Below are 19,896 nucleotides of genomic sequence, written 5' to 3' on the forward strand. Positions count from 1 at the left end.
CGAAGCAAACCTTGATCAAGCTTGCGACCCAATTAAAAAAACAAAAACTCGGCGCGACATCGGTGTTTATTTTGAAAGAACATTCAATGGACTTCCGGTTTTGGCGGGTTGAAATTCACGCTTTTGTGTTCTTTAACCCAAAGGATCTGTCGCCTCCACCCAGCCGGTCTGTCCCCGCCGACAGCGTCCTGAGCGGGGCTGTCCTCGTCAACACTTCCCTGTCCGGTGCTTCTCAACCTGAGGCCCGCGGGGACCCGCGGGTCTTTGTCCTGCTGAAAATCTGAATTTGCTTGTCGTGATTTTGGTTTAACTCCATCATCTGTGTCAGTGCTCTCACCAGTGATTCACGTTTCACGGTATAATTCGTTCCAGTAAAGTGGGTTAACCCCGGTGTTACATCTCATCAGTGGACTGAACGTTCCCGTCCGTCCATGTATCAGGTGCCGGTCGCAGGGCTGCGTCCCAGCAGAGGCTTCAGATCCAGGCAGGTCATGAATGATTCAGGAGGCTGATCCTCCTCCAAGTCCCGCACGAGCGACGGCAGAGACACTCTGAGTCTTGCCCTGAGACTCGGTTCACCCTCCTGTGCCTGCAGTGAGTTTCTGTGTGACAGCGCACCCTGGCGGCGCACGGAGGGAGGTGACTGCTCACAGGAAACAGCCAGACATATTCCAGCTAGTTCTTGACAGCTGAACTCATCTTCATTAAGCTGCAATGATTTTTTATTTTACAAAATATTTTTTCTACACACAAACGAGCAGAAGACCTCTGGACTTGCAGCAGAGTCAAGACTCATTTCCCAGGATTCCTGGATATAAACTCCACCCTCTTCTTCCATCGGCGGGTTAGAAAGACACACACCTCTGAGGTTTCCAGTTTCAGTTTATTATTTCTGTAATAAAAATGTACTCAAAGCCTCTGAGAGCTCTGATGGAGTAGCGGGCCGTCTGGGAGTAGCAAGCATGTACAGCCGATGGAACTGGACAGGAACATTAGTTAAATGATGTCATCAGTAATAACCAGCGGCGAGTTAGTTGTGTTAAAGTGAGAAGGACAAGCGTTTGTAAAGGTCCGGAGCAACAAGCTGTTCAGGTGATGTTTGTTTCAGAGACACAGCAAACGATGCCGGCGGCTCAGTAACGGATCTCCTTCCTGACGCGCCGCTAGTGAGCGTGAAGGAGGGAGCCCGAGAGAAACCTTTCACCACTGGGACTCTCATCACTCACTGGCTGAACGGGACCACCGGCCATGGCACAGAGACGCTGCTGATGACAGTCTGAGGCCTGAGAGTCAGGACTTTCAGCTGAATACCAATGAGAACAAAGTGAATTCAAAGCAAGAGGCGGAGCTAAAGCAGTGCTGCTTAGACGGTCCTAAATATCTTCCTATTTCATGTCCTATTTTACCCGCCAACTTGTGCTCAACCCTCAACTGTGACCCCTCACGGAGTCCCTGAGGAGCACTTGAGTTTCCCTCCAACGTCCTGGTGAAGGTGGGGGGGGGGGGGGGGGGGCTATGTACATACATGCATGCGTGAGCGTGAAGCGGCGCAGCCACGTGTCAGCAGAGAGCACCAGACGCCCTGAGACAGCGTGGAGAGCTCAGGCTGGACGTATGTACAACATTTACACACTGCTGGCGGAGGGGGGCTGCAGAAGGGGGGGGGGGCACTGCAGCAGAAGGTTGGTGCTTTGTGTTAGGATACGCTGAACCATCAAGAGCTGGGGGGTCAAACAGAAGAAATAATGAATAAACCGCAACAGAGAGAAGGCAGGGGGGCAGTCAGACCCCCCAACAACACCAGCCCAGTCGAAATGGGCGAGTTGTGAGAACGTGATGCGCGTATTCTCTCTCACCTTTCGTCGCCTCCTTCCTTGATGCCAGCAAACTGGCAGTTCTGGATGAGGTTGGACCGGTTCAGGCCCGGGTTCAGGAGGGAGGCTCCCGGCAGCTGGCCTGGTCGGATGGGCTTAGCTGGATCGGACACAAACACACAACCATGGTCACGCCCACAATTCAGTGCTTTCGATTTTTCTTTTCTCGGTTTCCTGGAAATCCTGATTTCTGTTCACTGATCTCAAGTGAAATGTTGTCGAAGCCTCAATCTTGATTTTGGAGTTTCGTAGTTCCAGCACATCTGACGGTCTGGGCCACCGCGTTTGTGCCTCTGGTACCAGGGTTTTCGTATTTTGTCTGTCTCCTCTCACCTATCTGGGCGGAGCCTCTCCTGCCCATGTTTTTGGGCTTGACAGCGTCCTTAATGCGCTCCACCTCTTGCTCGTGGCGCTTCCGGTCTAGGGCCGCGTTCTCTTTGGCCTCTTTCAGCGCCGTCTCCAGAGCTTTGACCCGCTCAGCTGTGGCTCGCAGGCGCTTCTCCATTTTAGGAATCTCGGAATGAAGGTCTGCGTTGTCCCGAAGCAGCTACAGAAGACGACAGAAGACGCTGAGAACAAAAGCTGCTGGAAGTCGCATGTTACTTGCGTCTTTGCAGGTGTGTTTACCTGCTTGTGAACTTTGGTCAGCTGCTCCAGGTTGTTCTCCAGGAAGCAGATCTTCTGTTTCTGGGCGTTGTTGACCTCATTGTCCTCCGAGTCATGAGCTTTCTGTTCAGGCACAAACACACCTTCATTTTTTTGCTGATCAAGAAATGATTTACGTCTGAATTCATTTACGGATTTTTCCGTGTGCACCTGATTTACTGGATCCAACTGCCAGTGTTTCAGAGTAAGCGTGTAAGCAAGCCCGCCCCAGTCTAACTAAGACCCAGATACGGCAGGTCGGGCCTGGAACACGTCCTCTCTGCCCTCCAGGGAAGCTCGCTCGGCTCCTGCTTGGCTTACGACTGGAGCCAGAGGGCTGCTGGAGCGCGAGTCCCTCATTTACAGCTGCTCCCTCTGAAGGATCAGATGGCCTACTTCTAGAACTCTCTTCTGTTGTGTTCCCTGGATTCATTAAAATTTAATCAAAGTGCAAATTAAATTGGAGTGTGGCGGGTGCACGAGCTCGCCTTCCTGCAGGTAAACGCTGCAGCTGAGTTGATGGGGAATCACACAAAGAAAAGTGAAATGATGAAATGATTCCAGCTGTTTCATCACCATGGCAACTCCTGTTACCTTTCTGAGTCGAGTGGCCAAGTCCTGGACAAACAGCCTCCTGAGGTTGTGGAGGGTCTGCAGCTCCCGGGCCTGTGGAGACAGACACGCAGCTCACAGACAACAAAGAAGAGTCCGGTCGCAGAAATTCAAGCATCTGCTCACAGAAACCGTTTCAACCGTCCCAGTATGGAGGAAGAGGTTCCCACGGCAACACCTCAGCCAAGAGCATTCTAGCACCTCCCCAGTTAGGAGAACATTGTTCTGACATTCAGACATAAACTAAACCTGCCTGCAACTTTGAAGCAGGTGCTGGGTGGTACTGTTGGACCGGACCTCCACCATGAATCAACACGAGGAAGTTGGTCACTGCGTGAAGCAAATCTGCCCCAGACAGGGGTTTGCGCTTCTGTTGCCCCCCTCCACACCCCCCCTCACAGCTGGTGTGGTATTAGCATTAGCACACATAGCAGGAGTGTAACTGACCACAGTCTCCTCCAGCCCCTTCAGGTCCTGCTTGGCCTGCTCCCGCCTGTCCTGCATCATCCTGCAGAGCAACACATGTTCAGGTTAATAAGGGCGTGGCCAGCTGGACACGCCTCCTCTCACTGACAGGAGCTAGTGGAGACCTTACGTGAGCTCCTGCAGCTGACGGCTCTTCTCCTGGTCGACCGTCTTCAGCTTCTCGTGCTCCACCCTCAGCCTCTCCTGCTCCAGCATGACCTTCTGGTTCAGACTGAACACACATCAGGGAGAGTGTCAGCACGCCACCGCCAGTTGTACTTACATGGAGAGAGAAAGTGGTGTCCGGGGGGGTCACTTACTCCTGCAGCTCAGTGAGAAGTTTCTCCTTGTTGTCCAGCTCGTCTCTCAAGCTGCCCACCAGCTTCTGATGGGCCTCCCTGTGGGACTGGATCTGCTTCTCCACCGCTTCCTGGTACAGACCCACACACAACTGGTCAGCGGTTTATTCTAGCCCCTACGAGTATCAGGTGTGTGTGTGTGTGTGTGTGTGTGTGTGTGTGTGTGTGTGTGTGTGTGTGTGTGTGTGTGTGTGTGTGTGTGTGTTGGAGGGGGGGACCTTGACTTCGTTGGCAGACTGGATCTCATTCTCCTTCTCCATGGCATCAACTCTCTCTGGAAGGAGAAAAAAGCAACATCAGGGCACAGACCAGTTTCACTTCCTCCTGCTTCTGTCACTCACACAACCCCAACAGCCTGACAGAGAACAACACCATGCATTTCTTCATTTTACTAACAACAGCAACAACTACGCTCCAACTGATGAGAGATGTTATTAAAAGTGAAAACATTGATTCGTAGATGATTGATCTCTTTCATTGTCCAAGGTTGTCCTCGTCAAAGTCAGTGAATGAGCCGAGTAAGCAGTCATAAGAAGTCCAGACCCACAACCAGATGAAGGTAACTATGATCACACCCAACACCTCCTAATAAAACATGAGGCGTGTTTAGTTTCTGTCAGTGTTTCACCAAAAATGTGATCCCACAACCATTAATGGGAGTTTAACTGATTGTCATATTTTTTTAAATAACTCAAACTAGATTAGAATCAGAGGATCCTTCTGCATCCTTCCGTTCATTAAGACGTCTTCGGTCAGAATTATGACCTCTGAAATCTTCAGGTCATGTGCTCTCGTCTATGTCGGGTGGCGGTCGGAACAACGACCACGCCCTCTCCACAGATGAGAGTCGGGCTCACCCTGAGCTCGGATCCTCACGATCTCCTCATTGAGCGAGTCCACGTTTTCCTCCAGCTGTCTCTTCTTCTGCTCCACATTCTGGAGGCCGTCTGTCAGGGACTTGATCTTTGCTTCGTACTGCACCGAAAACAGAGCACAAACAAGGACGGACCTGAGAGTACAAAACACCACCAGAGCTCATCTTCATCCCGAAATGAACAGAAAGAAGGTCGATAGCCACAGGACACAGAATCCTTCCATCATGACCAGTAACATCAAGAACATCTGTGTGTGTGGGATAGATCTAGGAATGCGCGGATGAGGAATGCCCCACTGGTCCTGGACGCCCAGCGCTGTTTCCGGATGCTTCCTCCAGATCCCTACATCCTCCTCACTACAAAGGCAGAAATCTCGGTACACATAAACTCCTTTGACTCATTTCACTCACTCACTGCTGATGTTCAGTTTGGCTCTTTATAAGGACCCGGTGGGGACATTCAGGGCCTGTATTTACTGGAGAATCTGTGTTGATGGTCAATCATAAAGAAAACCACTTTGTCCCTAAACGCAGGCGACATGGAAACACCAGCCTTGATTTCGGTGTCTGGTGGATGTTCTGCAGTTCCAGGGGCAGCTACAGCCCTCAGCAGGCCAACAACCTCGCATGAAATCAAACATGCAGCCGGACACATTGACGTAACCATGGTGACGACCTCCTCTGTTGATTCCTGATGATTGGATCAGTCAGTATGAGTGTGTAGTCGTGTTCGCATGTGTCTGTCCTGCGTTTCACATAAACGTGTGTTTAACGTGCTCTTGAATCTGTTCTGTAATCTTTCTGTTAAGCATGTTGTGCTTGTGTTCCACTGAAGAAGACGACATCTAAAGGAGGAAAAAAGATGGAGGAGGCTGCGGTCACCTGGGAGATGCGCAGCTGGCAGGCTGTCAGGTCGCTCTCTGTCTCCTGCAGCTTCTGGGTGCTCTCCACCTGAGAGCTCTCCACCATTTTGCTGCGCTTCACCATCGTCTTCACCTCCGACTTCATCTTGCTGATGTAGAGGCGAGCCACGGTGAACTCCTCGTCGATGAGGCCGCTGCTCTCTTGTTGCTGAGGAGTCACAAAGACAGGTGTTAGAGCCCCGGGGATGTTCCTGATCACTTCCTGAAACCATCAGCTTCTTCTGATAACCAGTGATCAATAACCAGATGAATGACTCCATGCATTTATCACTTCTAGGCTGGACCACTGCAACTCTCTCCTGTCAGGATGTCCCAACAACTCTCTAAAGAGTCTCCAGCTGGTCCAGAACGCTGCAGCCAGGGTTTTGACAGGAGTTAAGAAAAGAGAACACATATCTCCACTTCAGCTTCTCTCCTTCCTGTAGGATCTAGAATCGACTTCAAAGTCCTTCTGCTAACTTATAAGGCTCTCAATGATGAAGCTCCATCCTCTCTGAAAGAGCTCATTAGTCCCTACTGTCCTACCAGAGCACTCTGCTCCCAGAATGCAGGTCTGTTAGTGACTCCCAGTATCTCTAAAAACAGACTGGGAGGTAGAGCCTTTAGTTACTGGGCTCCTCTACTATGGAACCAGCATCTCTCCATGGGTCAGAGAGGCAGACACTCTAACTACGTTTAAGTCCAGGCTTAAGACTTTCCTTTATGACAAAGCCTTCAGTTAGGACTGGTTCAGGTAGCTCTGAACCATTGATAGGTATGCTGCTACAGGCTTAGACTGCTGGGGGACACATCAGGTTACATGGAGCCCTTCCCTCCCCTCCTCTCCTCTCCTCTCCTTTCCTCTCCTCACTATTACTTGTTGCACTTTGTAGTTTGGCCTTGGTGTCTCACAGTCTCTCTGTGTTTCCACAGATCCACCGGAGCGCCATCTCTCTCCTCCAACTGCCGCCTGCATCGCCCCCCCACCCCCCCTTTCTTATCCCATCCAGTCATCCAGTCCCCCATCAAGATGGCTTGCTCTCCCTGCCTCCCCTCCCATGAACCAGTCTACCATCCAGTCCCCCATCAAGCTGGCTTGCTCTCCCTGCCTCCCCTCCCATGAACCAGTCTACCATCCAGTCCCCCATCAAGCTGGCTTGCTCTCCCTGCCTCCCCTTCCATGAACCAGTCTGCCATCCAGTCCCCCATCAAGCTGGCTTGCTCTGCCTGCCTCCCCTACCAGAAGCTTCCTTCTTCAACTGTTATTAACATTTCCATGTTTCTCACATTCTGCATTGTAAACTGTTTTCTTGTCTGTACCAACATCTACTGCACGTCTGTCCCTCCTGGTGAGGGATCCTCCTCTGTTGCTCACCCTGAGGTTTCTCAGATTTTTCCCTGTTAAAGCTTTTCTATGGAGTTTCTCCATAGAAAACGCCATGTGAAGCTCTGGAGACAAAGTGGTGGTGAAAACAGGCTACAAAGAAAATTGCCTTGCCACCAGGACTGTGACTTTTAACCTGACAGGTCAGGTGGTCTCACTTTAGCATACGGACACCAGCGTCCTGTGTTACTGGATCTAATTATCACTGGGTATCGATTCCTTCGCACCAGTACGTCCTTAGCCAGGTGAGCTACAGAATGACCAGGCCTGCTGAGAGCGGGTGTGAGTGTCAGCTGAGGCACTTGAACATGAAGAGCAGAAGCTCCTGAGCTTTGAGAGGGAACGTGGAGCTACAGCCTCAGTCCCCAAGCGTCTCCAGGATCTTTATCTTTGCAAAGCAGCCTCTGTGTGAGTTGTGATGGTTCAGCAGGGTGGATTAAACCTGCTGATCTCAGAAAAGATATTCTCCATTCCTTAGGGACGGACCAGGATCCAGAAGTTCTGGAGGTCTGGGCCCTGGAGTGCTCCTCTACATTTTATGAGGATGTGTTGTATGCCAACAGAGCCGGACTGCAAACCTTAATGTCATTGCTTCCGATGGCGATGCCGATCTCAGCCAGGTCTTTGAGTAACGATGACATCATCTCAGTGACCCTCTTCTTCTGGTGGTTGGTCATCTCCTTCAGCTTCTGGAGCTCAGAGTCAATGGAGGCCAAGGAGCTCTGGGATGGAGGGGAGTGAAGGAGTGAGTGAGAAGCGTTCTAAGGTTCTGTGTCATCAGTGTCACGACATCCTTGACGTGCTTACAGATTTCTCGTTCAGCTCCTCACTGAGAGCCTCAAACTCCTGAGTTTTGTCCTCCACCTCCTGACTCTTCTGGTCATAGTTGACGGCCAGCTCCTCCAGGGCCTGCAGCACCTCCTTCACCTCCTCCTTGGACGCTTCATTCTCTGACAGCAGCCGGTTCAGCTCCTTCTGCAGGGTGTCATGGTCCCGCCGCGAAGACACCAGGAGCTACGACAGAGAGCAGAGACAATAGGATCACATGATCAGAATGGTGACGCGGTGATGATCCAGAGCTCATTTCTGCACACATTAGTGCCTGTGTGTGTGTGTGTGTGTGTGTGTGTGTGTGTGTGTGTGTGTGTGTGTTCACCTCCTCCTGGTCCAACATCTGTTGCTTCAGATTCTCCACCAACTGGGACTGCTGGTTGATCTCCTCATCCTGGGAGAGATGGAGGATGAAGAAAAATACATCAATCATTTAACCAGCAGTGGGCTATAGTGCCACCTGCTGGTCAGTAGCATCACTGCAAGAAGGACCAGGCAGAGGCCCTGTGGGAGTTGTGCTGTCAGGAATGCTGCTCCAGCTCCAGTGTTAGCATCTGAAGGACAGAGAGCAGGATTATTTCTATCTGCTGCTCTGTCCTTCAGACGAGTCTGCTGTGAGGAGCTCGAGGCCTTCACTGGACAAAAGCGATCCTCTGTCAGATCCTGTCGGCTCTCCCAGGAGAGGGTTGCAATCTACCATTTCACCACTAGATGTCATTGAAACTGTCACAGCTCCTTCCATACAGTGGTTCTCCCCGTTTGAGTCGAGACACCCCCATCTCCCTGCTCCAGTCCACTCCCACCCTCCTCCTGCTCTTTTTGCTGTCTACAACCTACTGAGGTAACTAGGCCTGTAAATGTGTAAAAATACAACATTAAACCGAGTAGTTGGTAGTTTTAAAACTCTTTTCATAGTCTTTACCTGCAGGCACACTTCGACTCGTTCTGGCACTGTCACAGGAAGTGACGTGGCGACATTCCCAGTCCAAAGAGTGTTTTTTTTTACAACCATTTTGGGCATCCTGGAATTAACATGTGACCCCCACGGGGGTTTGACCCTAAGGTTGAGAACCACTGCTTCAACATATTGTCCCACGAGGACCGTTCATTGCACCGCTATCTTCCATGTATGGACCGAGTCAGTACACTTCAGAGTACTACTGCAGTACTACTGTGATGTGTTGGCAGTAAAACGTTAGTGCTCTATTATGGACCAGAATTGTTTCCTGCATGCATGTGTTGTCGTATTAGTTCTCTTCGTCTGATTTGTTGCGACCACATGAAATGGATGACATCAGACTGAAGTGACCAATGAGGTTGTGGTAAACACTCCTGTGGGTCGATACACGGGGGGTGTTTACCGCGACCTCGTGCCTCCTGTCTTGGGGGATGTAGGAAGTGAGAACACTGGTGACAGACGCCGTCGGTCAGCTGTTCACCTTGTCGTCCATCTCCTTGTAGAGCTTCTCCATCTCTGCGTCGTACTTCCCTTTCTCTGCATCTGACAGTCGCACCCCAGGGAGGGAGCCGAGGGTGGGGGTGGGAGCTGCCTTGTCGTTGTTGAGCGCGCTGTCCAGGGCCAGGACCTCTGCCTTGGCCTTCTCTTTGTCAAATTGTTCCTCCGCTGGCACGCTCTCTCCTGCAGGGGGCGACAGGAATAGACGCATCTGTGGTGATCTGCTCCCTCACTCACTCACTGTGTTTTAAGAGAAAGTTTCTCAAACTATTCACACTTTTAATTCTATAATCTACACCACGCTAATCTAATAATCTACCTTAAGTGTATTCATGAAATTCAGGAGGAGTCAGGAGTGAAGAGGCTGCCTCGCCTCCTCACCTTCCTTCACCTTCACGGTCATCCAGATTGTTTCTGCCGTAGCTGCTGCTCACCACGCCGCAGCGCCATGTCGCCTGCTAGCTGCTAAACCGGGCTGGTGTGTTACATTCTAGCCTTATCAAATGCTTGATGATCATGAAGAAACACACACCTCCATGTTTCAAAAGCGAGGACATCAACACTGTTAATGGCAAACACCAGAACAAAGAACTCTTTCTTGAATCACATTGTGAGCTCACCTAAAATAGATCAGCATGAGTCAGCGCAAATAAGCTACACAAATGAATTATGAATACTCTTCAATAGTCTTTTTCATCTCATCCAAACCACTGAGACCAGCGTTCTGATCATCTGTGGGATCGAAGAAGTCTGAACCTGACTTCCTTCACTGTCACTGCCGGGTCATGAGCCTGTCGCTGCTAATATTCTCCTTTATTTCTGATTAACTTCACCACAAAGCTCAGTGGATACAAGAACATTCATGAAGTTATTCATGAATCACTCGGTGAGGCAGGACAGTGTTGTGTGTGCAGGTCGCGAGCTACAGCAGGATTGTTTTGGTCCACTCCAACGGTCATGTGCTTCCTTCAACAACCTCACAACTCTTCCACACAAAGACGAGAGAAGCTGTACTCCTCACCGTTCCTCCATCGGTTGAGCTCCGTCTCCAGCCAGGTGACGGTGGTTTTCAGAGTCTTGTTCTTCTCCTTCTCCTTCTCCCACTTGCTCTTCCACTGCTCGGCCGTCAGCTCCATGTTCAGACTCACGGTGTTCTTGATGGTCTTTGCTCTGCCAGACACAACGGTCAGAGAACACAACGGTCAGAGAACACATCTAAGATGGCGGCTCATGATATTTCAGCTGTATTTTGCTGCTGTCATGGAGATGACGGTTCATCTGGTACAGTAGACCTGAGGTTTCACAGTCTGAGTCTGTGGGTCTAAAGACTTGGTTTTGCTTATTGCATTTGTGAGTGTGGGTGGTTCTGGTCCCGTCTGCAGCAGGAACCAGCACTCAGGCGCCCTCCGGAACCTTCATGTCCGTTTGTCCGACTGTGGACAGATTTGATCGCTGGGTCACAACTGTGTCACAACTGTGTCACAACTGTGTCACAACTGTGTCACAACTGTGTCACAACTGTGTCACAACTGTGTCACACGCTGTCATGAAACCTAACAGGTGTGTGGAGTTCAAAACATTAGCATACGTCTGACCAATGAGAAGCGAGAACTCAGTCAGCAACGTCGTAGTGACTTTTGTTCGTCTCACATTCTCATCTATGGATTATTATAACGGTTTATTACCGTTGGACAAGAGACAGCAATACATTGCATCCTAAAGATGGACATGTATGACAGACGTGTGCATACGTGCACACGCGTGTGTGTGTGTGTGTGTGTGTGTGCGTACCTCTGCCCAAACAGCAGTGTGGTCCTGGTCTCAGCATCATTGAAGGAGGAGGGGGAGCAGCAGATGACCATGGTGGTCCGGCAGTTCCCTCCCAGGGAGTCCTGCAGGATCCTGGTCATCTTACTGTCTCTGTACGGCACATAGGTCTGATCCAGGAAACACACATAACACCCACATCTTTACTCTGCCAGAGACGCCCAGCTCTCCACCTTCACCCTCACATCCTGCACATCTACCACAGAGTCTGACCCCCTTAGCCCATCTGGTACAGGTGAGTAGTTCTTTGGTTAGTTTCTGTCTGTGAACGTGCGACCCAACGAGCCGCGTCCCTCTGTGTGACTAAAGGTCTCACCGAGCCCTCTGCTAGAGCCGAGATCACGTTCCCCAGAGAAGACAGCGACTTGTTGATCATCTTGGCCTCGTCCAGCACCGTTCCTTCTGCTCCAGTTTTACCCACCTGAGTGGAGCACAGAGATGGAGGCGTGACAAGCGTAGAAACACGTGCACTTTCACGTTTGAACAAGTCTGACAAATAGTCCAGGACGCCTCTGTAACAACTGCTTCTGCGTGTTCTCCTTCCAGAACATCAGTCATCACTGAACGCTAATGCACGACTGCTCTCTGCTGATGGGTTGTCCACCAGTCAGAGATACAGCGGCAATTCAGCAAATATGAATATATTTCAAAGCTAAATAATAAGATGCAAATGAGTCGTAACAATGACAGTTTATGTAATCCAACCAGTTCTAGAAAAACAACTGTTAAACCAACTGAGGGATGAGACTTGGAAGAGCTTTAATTGCTTGATCTAAATGTCTCGCAGGATGCAAAATAGTGCTGAACCGGTTGGTTGGTTTGGGTCGTGTTTTGTCTTTCAGCTTCTTTTATTTTCTACATTAAAGAGAAGAAAACATTGTCGCCAATGACAACACACACACACACACACACACACACACACACAGAGTGGTTACACACTATCAATACCACCTTTGTTTTCTACTGGAACTGAAAAACTGTGTCATGTGTGTGATTGAACCATGGGTTATTGTTTATGTTGGACTGGAGGAAGCGAGAGAGAGAGAGAGAGAGAGAGAGAGAGGGAGAGAGATAATGAGAGAGAGAGACAGAGAGTCATACTTTTTCACTCCCCGCCAGGTCGACGAGGTACAGTTTGCCAGTCAGTTTCTGTTCAGTCTGACTGTTTTCCTGCTTGATGTTGATTTGGAAGATGCTGTGACTCCTGGAACTGTGCTCATTCATGTCTGACACACACACACACACACACACACACACACACACACACACACACACGCACACACACACGCGGTTATTGTTCAGTATGATCTGAAGAAGTCCTCCTCACAGGAGGAACAATGTCTTGGTGGTGCGATGGTTGTTATTTCATAATGAATGTCATGCACAACACGGGTCACTTTGTTGCATGCAAGGACTGTTTTGAGGACTGACTGAGCTATGCTAGCCTGCCCATCCACTCGCGTTCATTGTGCTAAGCTAACAACAGGGGAGAGAAGGGTTTCTTTCTTCTCGTCTGCTTCTGGGGGGCGACGTATTTCTTTAACGCAGCGCTTCTTTGGTGGAGGAACTCACAGTGGAAAACACAGACATTTTCGTTCCAGCGCGTCTATGACAGCAGATGAAACACTGCTTCATGCCTGCTTGTTAGTGAGTGTGTTGAGCGCAGACAGCCCCTCGGCTGGTGAGGGCCTCGCTGCAGTCAGGAGACCGGGTGAGGTTGAACCCATGAGAGGCAGCAGCACTGCATGAACTCACTTGTGACAGCCACTTTTCTGTTGTTTTTGCCTTCGTCTATGGCGTCCATGACCTCTTCAGGACTGCACACAAAACGCTCAGTACACCCCTGAGGACACATGCACATCACAAGGAGACGCTGTGTTGAGGAGGCCTGCAGCGGGCCACTCCACAGAGGAACACTTATCAACAGAGGGACCGTGACATGCTCTATCAGCCTGATGCTTTCAGAGGAAACTTTAGGAGCAAGATACAAAGAGAGATAAGATTACTTCATTTTTGTTTTCGTATTTTTAGCATTCTCTCTTCATACCCCCGTCTACATTGATATATCAAAAGAAGATAAACATTTAAATACCAGAGTGGTGATGATGAAAAGCCCGCTGGACTCACCTTGACGTAAGGAACCCTGTTTTTGTCCTCGTGCACTGACAGGTTGGTCTTTGACACTGTGGAGAACAAGGGAGCGTTAAAACAAGGCCTGCATGAGTGCTGCGGCTATCGTGGCCTGGATGACGTACGTACCATCCAACAGGTCCCTGATTTTGTCCAGATAGATTTCAAAATATGAAACCTGCAAATGAACAAACCTAAAATGAGTCTGATTCACTTCAGAGCATCTCAGCGCCTGTTAGAGAAGCAGAACATACTTTGATATGAAACTCCAGGTTCTCGTCCATGGAGTAAATGTAGTTGAAGATGTCATCGACTATTCTGGGAATGATCCCCATCATGTCGGGGTCGTGGAGTTTCCCCTTTAGCCGACAATAATGAGAAAGAAGACAACGCATGTCCGTCACTGAGGTACCCATCAGCAGACCTGAGATCAGTGAATGCACTTCTATTACCTCCATTGTGTGTGTTTTACCAGAAGATGTCTGCCCGTAGGCGAATATTGTGCCGTTGTAACCGTCCAGAACATCTGCAGACATCAGGACACAGAAATGACTCATCTGCTCTTCACAGCTTGTGTGAGGCAGCAAGGCAACAGCTCACCTTTGACAATCTGCAGGGCCACAGCGTTGTAGAACTGAACCTGAGTGGTGTTGGACTGGAAGACTCGGTCAAAGTAGTACGGTTTACCCTGTGAAGAAGCACACACACACACACACACACACATACATACATACGGCTTCATAAAACTACAGTAATAGTACTGCGACACACTTGTACACTGGAACAACTGTTGTTCGTTCAGATGGGTGTTTGACTCAAGGGGACTGTTTAACCCTGCTGAGGTGGTAAGACGGTCCTGTAGAAATTAAAAATACAGCTTTATTCTAGTTTATTAGTTAATAGCATCATGGACATCCATCCATCCATCCATCCATCCATCATCCATCCATTCATTCATCCATCCATCCATCCCTCCATCCATCCATCATCCATCCATTCATTCATCCATCCATCCATCCCTCCATCCATCCATCATCCATCCATCCATACATCCATCCATCCATCCATCCATTCATTCATTCATCCATCCATCCCTCCATCCATCCATCATCCATCCATCATCCATCCATTCATTCATCCATCCATCCATCCATCCATCCATCCATTCATTCATTCATCCATCCATCCATCCATCATCCATCCATCCATCATCCATCCATCATCCATTCATTCATTCATCCATCCATCCCTCCATCCATCCATTATCCATCCATTCATTCATCCATCCATCCATTCATTCATTCATCCATCAATTCATCCATCCATCCATCAATTCATCCATCCATCCATCCATCCATCATCCATTCATTCATTCATCCCTCCATCCCTCCATCCCTCCATCATCCATCCATTCATTCATCCATCCATCCATCCATCCATTCATCCATCCATCCATCCATCCATCCATCAATTCATCCATCCATCCATCCATTCATCCATCCATCCATCAATTCATCCATCCATCCATCCATCCATCATCCATTCATTCATTCATCCCTCCATCCCTCCATCATCCATCCATTCATTCATCCATCCATCCATCCATCCATTCATCCATCCATCCATCCATCCATCAATTCATCCATCCATCCATCCATTCATCCATCCATCCATCAATTCATCCATCCATCCATCATCATCCATTCATTCATTCATCCATCCATTAATTCATCCATCCACCCATCATCCATCCATCCATCCATCCCTCCATCCATTCATCCATCCATTCATTCATTCATCCATCCATTAATTCATCCATCCATCCATCAATTCATCCATCCATCCATTAATTCATCCATCCATCCATCAATTCACCCACCATCCATCCATCCATCAACCATCCATTCATCCATCCATCCATCATTCCACCCATCATCCATCCACCCATCATCCCTCCATCCCTCCCTCCATCTTCTCCCTCTTCTCCTGTTGAGGGTGGTGGGGGTGGAGCCTATCCCAGCAGCCTTCCCCCTGGACAGGTCACCAGTCCATGGCAGGGCCAACACATAGAGACAGCCATTCCACTCCACCCACAACCTTCTTACTGGGGGGCCACGGTGAGGACCACTGCTCCACCGTGCTGCCCTGTGTCATGGACAAGGGGCAGCTTCGTGCCTGCATGGCTGACTTCCAGGTGTGGCCCCAGTCAATTGGCCCCTATCCAGCCCAGCTCAGAGGAACATTCCCAGAACAAGGTGTCTGGCCTGCAGCCTCGGGGCGTCAGGTGCTGGGAGACTGTGGGACTGGTCTGGAAGACCCTGCCACCCCACACTGACCTTCACTGAAGCAGGGGATGCCTTCCTCTTGATTTTTAACTTTTGTATCATAAATACTTTTATGCTCATGAAATCTCAGGGGTTGTAACGAGGTGTTTGGATCTGTAAATTCCGTCTACACATTTAATTCTCTCTCTGATCCATCTGAACAAAAACCTCTTTGAGTGACAGAGTCTTTGGAAAATGGTTCCACATTTGACTTTGGTGATTATGGTGCTGAAGAACTTATCGGGTTCACGTGTTCTATCAGTGGGAACAGACCCAGGAGCTGCTGGTCTAAAGAGGAGAACCCCACCCGACGCGGATCCATCCCGTCACCACCCTGCATCTCCTCCCTCAAGCATCTATTCATGTCCCTCAGCTGCAGGCAGGAGTGGAGACGACCTCCAACAAGCCGGAGAAGCTGCAGCAGCAGGCGAGTTGGATGAGCTCATCACAAACAAAACTGACAGAATTCAAAGTCAGTTTGACCTTTTTACTTCATACTGGGCGGGGCTAGTAGGTCCACGTGGTATTGATATGGTAGACTAGAGTGCTGTGAGGGGTAGTTTGACAACTGAGTGAATGTATTTCATCACACGTCTATGGTGAAACCATGGTGGTACATGCTTGTAGGGCACATGGACACATGTCTTCTCGTGTGCGTTGTGTATGACGCAGCGAGGAAGCTGCACGTTCTCAGACATCATCTCAGGAACTTTTACCATCTTGCGACATGTTTCGCATAAATCCTGTCTCAGGTGTGTCTCTGTTTGATTGCATTCATCCAGCGTCTGGCGTCATTCACAGGGATCTTAGCATGTTCTCCGCGTGTTTGCGTTCCCTCCGGCTGACCAATCACGCGGTATTTTACCTGGAGATTCTAAATCAGAGGTGTGACCAGAGGGAACCCACCCAACCTCAGGTTCCAGCTCCATGAGACCCGACCAATATACATAATGGATGAATGGATGAATGAATGAACTAATAAATTGCATGTGAGGATGAGGCACTCGCCAGGGGACGATTTCAGGAAACAGAGCTTGTGTTTCAACAGTCAGCGAGGAGCTGCACCGTGACCGAGTCTACACACGAGACCTTCCAGGCCTGTTGGAGAGTGTAGAACAACGTTTGTCAGATTGGATTTTCCAGGAATGTCATAGCCGCCGTCTTCCTCACCCAAACGCAAGATTAGAAATGTGAAAACAGCCTCTAGAATTCAACGGCACATGTCATCCTCCTGCGTGCCGCTGACGCTACGTGACCCCTTGGGACTAAACACACGCAGAAGACACACAGAGGGTCACATGCTCCCAATCCTGAAGAGCTACAAATATGAAAAATAACTTTTCGGCGTCATCCCTGTGCAATGGGACAAATGTCAGCCAGCTGACACGTCCCCTCACAAGTGATGACACCATCCCCTCAAATGTCATCGGTTGTATTTGCAGTTTCCTGCTGTAACCATTTGAAGGTGAAGAGGAAGGACAAACAGGGATAAACGACCCCCCCCCCCCCCCCCGGCCCTGGCAGAACTGATGTTTAGGAACAAACCAGGCTGGATGCGCTTAATCACGGGTCTCTCAGATGATAACATCACATTCGTCCCTAGACAACTGACCAAAGCAAAGTACAATAATCAAAAGGAAACTAACCTCGAATCACAAACCCGTGTTTCAATGCAATAATTCTTCCTCTTGTGTCCTGAATAACAAGTTAAGTGAAGCCGGTGAAACTGCCTTGAGGCGACCAGAGTCCCTGCATAAACGTGCTGCTCAAATGAACCTCGAGGATCTCCTGTCATGGACTCCCCAGTGTGATATGTAACCTTGTCTCCAACGCTAACGTTCTCAAGTGTTTCAGGTTTGAAGCTCTTTCATGACGCTGCAGCCTCTCCCCCTGGATGAGCTATGCTCTCGACCCCCTGAGGGGGGCTAAAGCTTCATTTGGTAAATCATATTTCACAACTGCAGCCATAAAACAACTGAACAACAGAGCTCGTGACGTCTACGAATTCTAAAACATTAGATATTCACCAGCACACTTTGAGGAACGTCCCAGAGCTCCCGGCTGAGAATCCTGCATTACTCATTCTCAGCTGAGGAGGGCAAGACTGTGCAACAGCTACCTGATTTCTCCAGGCCTCCATCTAGTACGTCACCTGACTTCAGCATCAAAATGCACTTTGATGATGTTCACTTGTTTGGTGCTTGGTGAGTGGAGAGAACCTGCTCCACATGATGTGACTGGTCAACACTGGCGGGGAGATAAACCCACCCACAAAGCTGCTATTCATTCCTCAGGTTAGCATTAGCATACGTGTTACCGCAGTGCTTCTTTCTCATTTCCGGCTGCATTTTCTTCACCATCTCTCAGTCCCAAGCTGGTGAAGAGGCCTCTGTGTCTCAGCTGCCCATCTGAGGCTGAACCAAGTATGCACTACACTATATCCCGAAGTCTAAGTGTGCTAGCATCATGAAGATAAGATAAGATTAACCTTTACTTGTCCCTCAGTGGGGAAATTAGCAATTATACCACCATGCAGACACAACGATGTGCTTTTAGAACTCTGCTAAATGCCACAGCCTCAGGCAGATCACCCACATGGGGCTTTCATGCTCCATGGAGGCCCCAGGGCCCATTGTCAGCCCTGGATGTGCTCCATACAGGACTGCATGGTTTGGAGAATGTAATCCATTCAGTATGTTTGCTGTCACAATGGCAGACCAGTAGCAGCTTGTATTTATTATTCCGACGCAGATGAAACCCTCTTCACCCAGGTTGGGTCTGTGTGGCCCCCCGCGGTGCAGGCTAGGCTGAGGCTGCGGACGGGCGTGCTGAGGATGGGACATTTAGGCTTGGCTGCTCAAAGTTAGTGAAGCTAGGATCAAGTTTCAAAGGGGAGACTGAGAATGGCAACCATACTTGCTGTCAGCTGTTACATCCGTGCGTAAAAGCGCAAAAGTCAGCCAGACGCGCCATTTTACGCACGGGGGTTTCAACCCCCCTGGAAGCCCCCGAGGACACGAGCTTCTCCTCACTGAAGGCCCGTCATCCGAAGCTGAACAGAAGACTACCAGACACTGTCGCGATGAAGCGGAAGACGAGGTGGGCGTCTGAAGACAATCGGAACGACCACTAACTTTGGGATGATTTTCGCTCTCCAAAAAAACGAACTTCTACTGATCCTTCAAATATGATGGACGGTCAGTCCAGCTGCGGTTCGTGTTAATTAACAAAGTCAAGCTAAATGTCGGACTAAGTTTTGTCTTGTTGCTCTTAAACCATCGACACGGAGCGCGGGCCCGGCAAACGCTCAGTGCTGTGACGTCCAGAAACGCACGGCGGCGCAGGCAGCGGTCGCTGGCGCAGTGATGAAGTTGTGGACGGGGCTCCTACTCACCGCGATCTGCACGCAGTCTTCCCCTTTGAACTTCGGGATGTACTTGTCTCCCCGCGCCACCTCCGAGCTGTTCAGCGGCCTGAAACGGCACACCACCTTGATGGTGCACTCCGCCGGGTCCGCCATCTCCGCCGCTGTGGGTGGATGGAGAGTTCCGTCCTCCGGTTAGCGCCTGTCAGCGACACTCACCGAACCAACAGGGTGCCACAGTGGAGGCCGCGCCCCTAAGAGAGCGGATACACAGCTGCTGCTTCAGCTGACTGACCAGGAAACTGCTGAGATTGAGCCTCCAAAGACTAGCATCTGTGACAGAAAACAACCACTGCTACTGGAGGGATTGAGTGGCTGGCAGTTACATGCCATTAGTCGTTAAATGCAATAAAAATCATTCTGAAAAACACATTGTGGATACCAGTTAATATCCATGATTTATTTGAAAAACACTCCTCGTCTATAAACCAATTCACCTGCAACTGGGAAAGAAAAGGACGAGCACGACTTCTAAAAAGTCACAAATCCATGAGAAGAGGAGCGAGGAAGGTTGCCTGCTGCCGACTTTGCTGAGGGGAGAATAAGAAGAGAGAGGAGGAGGGCGGGACCAGCATCAACCCACCACACCACAGTCACATGCAGCTTCCCAGCACCTGCGGACGGTGGGGCCTCGCTTTCCTGGTGTCCAGGGAGGTCAGAGGTCAAGGGCAGGCACAGGTGTTGTACATTGTTCATCTAGCGGTTCATTTCTTTGGGACAACTGAAGACACAGAGCAGCGTCAGCGAGACAAAGATGTGCTGCAGGTCGTGTTTCTGGCTGATTTGGTG

General features: G+C 49.8%; 1 protein-coding gene across 2 annotated transcripts; it reads right to left on the reverse strand.

Annotated features, from left to right (window-relative positions):
• Positions 1-875: 875 nt before the first annotated feature.
• Positions 876-19,627, reverse strand: LOC147242031 (kinesin-1 heavy chain-like). Of its 2 annotated transcripts, XM_086190730.1 has the most exons (27): positions 19,545-19,620; positions 19,078-19,301; positions 13,960-14,047; positions 13,812-13,885; positions 13,614-13,718; positions 13,489-13,537; positions 13,357-13,412; positions 12,985-13,072; positions 12,331-12,455; positions 11,546-11,650; positions 11,194-11,339; positions 10,424-10,572; positions 9,386-9,585; positions 8,272-8,340; positions 7,923-8,129; positions 7,694-7,837; positions 5,712-5,900; positions 4,813-4,930; positions 4,174-4,229; positions 3,917-4,026; positions 3,727-3,828; positions 3,579-3,639; positions 3,114-3,185; positions 2,502-2,603; positions 2,208-2,421; positions 1,857-1,974; positions 876-1,721 (listed from the first exon to the last, which is right to left on the reverse strand). In XM_086190730.1, exons 2-27 carry the CDS (start codon positions 19,201-19,203, stop codon positions 1,715-1,717), a joined length of 2,880 nt encoding a protein of 959 aa, XP_086046856.1. In that variant the 5' UTR covers positions 19,204-19,301; positions 19,545-19,620; the 3' UTR covers positions 876-1,714. The 2 variants fall into 2 exon arrangements, with proteins under 2 accessions (XP_086046856.1, XP_086046855.1); XM_086190729.1 differs by having other exon boundaries at positions 19,078-19,627.
• Positions 19,628-19,896: the final 269 nt, after the last annotated feature.

The sequence above is a fragment of the Aulostomus chinensis genome, chromosome 21 (assembly GCF_037954235.1).
Source record: "Aulostomus chinensis isolate RoL2024-O1b breed Wild chromosome 21, RoL_Achi_v1.0, whole genome shotgun sequence".
Classification (NCBI taxonomy): domain Eukaryota; kingdom Metazoa; phylum Chordata; class Actinopteri; order Syngnathiformes; family Aulostomidae; genus Aulostomus; species Aulostomus chinensis.